Genomic DNA, 3,736 nt, shown 5'->3' with positions numbered 1-3,736 from the left:
CTACTCTACTGTATATGATATTTACTTACCTATTCTACTGTATATGATATTTACTTACCTACTCTACTGTATATGATATTTACTTACCTATTCTACTGTATATGATATTTACTTACCTACTCTACTGTATATGATATTTACTTACCTATTCTACTGTATATGATATTTACTTACCTACTCTACTGTATATTGGTATTTACTTACCTATTCTACTGTACATAATATTTACTTACCTACTCTACTGTATATAATATTTACTTACCTACACTACTGTATATGATATTTACTTACCTACTTTACTGTATATAATATTTACTCACCTATTCTACTGTATATGATATTTACTTACCTACTCTACTGTATATAATATTTACTTACCTACTCTACTGTATATAATATTTACTTACCTACTAGGTAAGTAAATATCATATACAGTAGAGTAGGTAATAGGTAAGTAAATATTATATACAGTAGAGTAGGTAAGTAAATATCATATACAGTAGAGTAGGTAAGGGAGTTAACGTGTAAACACTACATTAACTCTCAGGAAGCTAAAGCTGCATAATAGTATATACACTACATTAACTCTCAGGGGGATAGAGCGGCATAATAGTATATACACTACATTAACTGTCAGGGGGATGGAGCGGCATGGTAGTGTAAACACTACATTAACTCTCAGGAAGCTAGAGCGACATGATAGTATATACACTACATTAACTCTCAGGGGGATAGAGCGGTATGGTAGTGTAAACACTACATTAACTCTCAGGAAACTATAGCGGCATAATAGTATATACACTACATTAACTCTCACGGGGATAGATCGGCATGGTACGATAAACACTACATTAATTCTCAGGGAGCTAGAACAGCAAGGTAGTGTAAACACTACATTAACTCCGAGGGAAATAAGATAGCCTGGAAGTGAGGATTCCACCTGGAGCTGATAAAAGTAAAGAGACGAACTACAAGTAAATAATAGAAAACACCTAACACCCGTATTACCATTATCAAATCAGTATGACGTCATTGTACACTTCTTTTTATAAAAAAAAAACATCTTTAGACTAATTTGCTTCTTCAGACAATTAAATATGTTTATTTTAAGCTATGTAGTAGGTTCTTATTACAAAACATACATATTACAACACTCCCTACCAAGGTTAATGAGCGATAAACGGATTGTAACATTGAATTATTTAATGTACAAAAAAAGCTAAAATAAATTTCTTCAAAAAGAAGACGAATGTCTAACAATGCCATTAATGACCTCCAATATCAGCTTGACCACAACTTCAACATCAACCTGACCACAACTTGCGGTGTAAGTTTGTAATGACCTTCAATATCAACTTGACCACAACTTCAATATCAACCCGACCACAACTTGGGGTGTAAGTTTGTAATGACCTCCAATATCAACTTGACCACAACTTGGGGTGTAAGTTTGTAATGACCTCCACTATCAACCTGACCACAACTTGGGGTGTAAGTTTGTAATGACCTCCAATATCAAGTTGACTACACCTTGGGATGTCAGTTTGTAATAACCTCCAATATCAAGTTGACTACACCTTGGGATGTCAGTTTGTAATAACCTCCAATATCAAGTTGACTACACCTTGAGATGTCAAGTTGTAATGTCCTCCAATATCAAGTTGACTACACCTTGGGATGTCAGTTTGTAATGACCTCCAATATCAAGTTGACTACACCTTGGGATGTCAGTTTGTAATAACCTCCAATATCAAGTTGACTACACCTTGGGATGTCAATTTGTAATGTGCTCCAATATCAAGTTAACCACAACTTGGGATGTCAATTTGTAATGTCCTCCAATATCAAGTTAACCACAACTTGGGATGTCCGTTTGGAAGGATCTCTGATATTAACTTGACCACAACTAGGTAATATTAAATTAGTACGTGTATATTTATTTCGTCAGTTTTATGGCAATTCTTGAAACTGATCCTAGGACCATTTTTTCTTGATCCTAAATTCACCTGTTTCTGATCCTAGGACTATTTGCTCCTGATTCTAGGTCCATCTTTTCCTGATCTCAAATACTAGACATTTTCCTAATCAGTAACTAGTTTCATAAATTGGAAAGGTTCGATCTTGATCAAGAATTGAATTTAGCCAAACACGTTTGTTGTACATATTGTTTTAGCTCACGTGAATGTAACAACATAAATATAACAAAATAGAAATGTAAACTCAGTTTGAGATCCTCTAATTGTGAAAGTATGTTACCCCTGTAAATCACCTTTTTCTGTATACCTCTTATATTCAGTATGTGAAACTACTATGAATCTCAAACTCATACAACCTGTACATAAAACGTGTGTGTGCGGTGTGAACATCTTAAAGTAGCATTTCTAGTAGAAACGAGAATTTTTAAAATAACCAATCTATATTTATGTCCTACTGCAGATGAATGAAGCTTTTGATAGCTATATAAAACAAGTAAATATCATATACGGTAGTGTAGGTAAGTAAATATCATATACAGTAGAGTAGGTAAGTAAATATTATATACAGTAGAGTAGGTAAGTAAATATCATATACAGTAGAGTAGGTAAGTAAATATCATATACAGTAAAGTAGGTAAGTAAATATCATATACAGTAGAGTAAGTTTGAGACTTAATGTAGTGTTTTCACACTAGCTCTCTGAAAATTAATGCTGTATTTATACACTATTTCCCTGAGAGTTAATGTAGTGTTTACACATTAACTCCCTGAGACTTAATGTAGTGTTTTCACACTAGCTTTCTGAGAATTAATGCTGTATTTATACACTATTTCCCTGAGAGTTAATGTAGTGTTTACACTACCTTGCTGCTCTATCCCGCTGACAGTTAATGTAGTGTTTACACTACCATGCCGCTAAAGTTTCCTATCTTACTGTGTAATGTAGTTTTAAACACTTTCTGACGGAAGACTATAGTAATACTAGGGAAGTTATTAGAGAATAAATAGCCCATGTTCTTCATATCTTTAATGATCATTTTGTTTCTATTTCAGACAGAACAACTGATATTTTTATGGATTCTCCTCATCATGATCATTCTGGGGAATGGATGTGTTTTGGTGACTCTCCTGTTGTCTAGCAACAGAAAGTCCCGGATGAACTTCTTTATAATGCATCTTGCAGTTGCAGGTGAGAGAGAGAGAGAGCAATTAACTTAGAGTATCATTTTATTCATAATGTTATTAATATAGATTCCAATAACATAACATAGTATACAACTAATCCAAATAAACAATGTATAATAAACAGCGTAACATAATCTATATCTAATCCAAATAAACAGTGTATAATAAACAACGTAACATAATCTATATCTAATCCAAATAAACAGTGTATAATAAACAACATAACATAGTATATATCTACATCAAATAAACAATGTATAATAAACAGCGTAACATAATATATAACTAATCCAAATAAACAATGTATAATAAACAATGTAACATAATATATAACTAATCCAAATAAACAATGTATAATAAACAACGTAACATAGTATATATCTAATCCAAATAAACAATGTATAATAAACAGCGTAATATAATATATAGCTAATCCAAATAAACAGTGTATAATAAACAGCGTAACATAATATATATCTAATCCAAATAAACAATGTATAATAAACAACATAACATAATATATAACTAATCCAAATAAACAGTGTATAATAAACAACATAACATAATCAATATCT

The 3,736-nt window shown here is 31.8% G+C and overlaps 1 protein-coding gene across 1 annotated transcript in view; it reads right to left on the bottom strand.

The window, feature by feature from the left end:
* LOC106473879 (cardioacceleratory peptide receptor-like) overlaps positions 1-2,050 on the bottom strand; it is a 9,024-nt gene extending 6,974 nt beyond the window's left edge. The window contains exon 1 of the mRNA XM_013934564.2: positions 2,007-2,050. Coding sequence (XP_013790018.1) covers positions 2,007-2,050 — 44 coding nt within the window. The remainder of the gene's footprint in view (positions 1-2,006) is intronic.
* Positions 2,051-3,736: the final 1,686 nt, after the last annotated feature.

This window comes from Limulus polyphemus, unplaced genomic scaffold, assembly GCF_000517525.1.
Source record: "Limulus polyphemus unplaced genomic scaffold, Limulus_polyphemus-2.1.2 Scaffold6589, whole genome shotgun sequence".
NCBI lineage: Eukaryota > Metazoa > Arthropoda > Merostomata > Xiphosura > Limulidae > Limulus > Limulus polyphemus.
The sequence above is the reverse complement of the archived record's forward strand: the minus strand, read 5'-3'. Positions and strand labels throughout refer to the sequence as shown.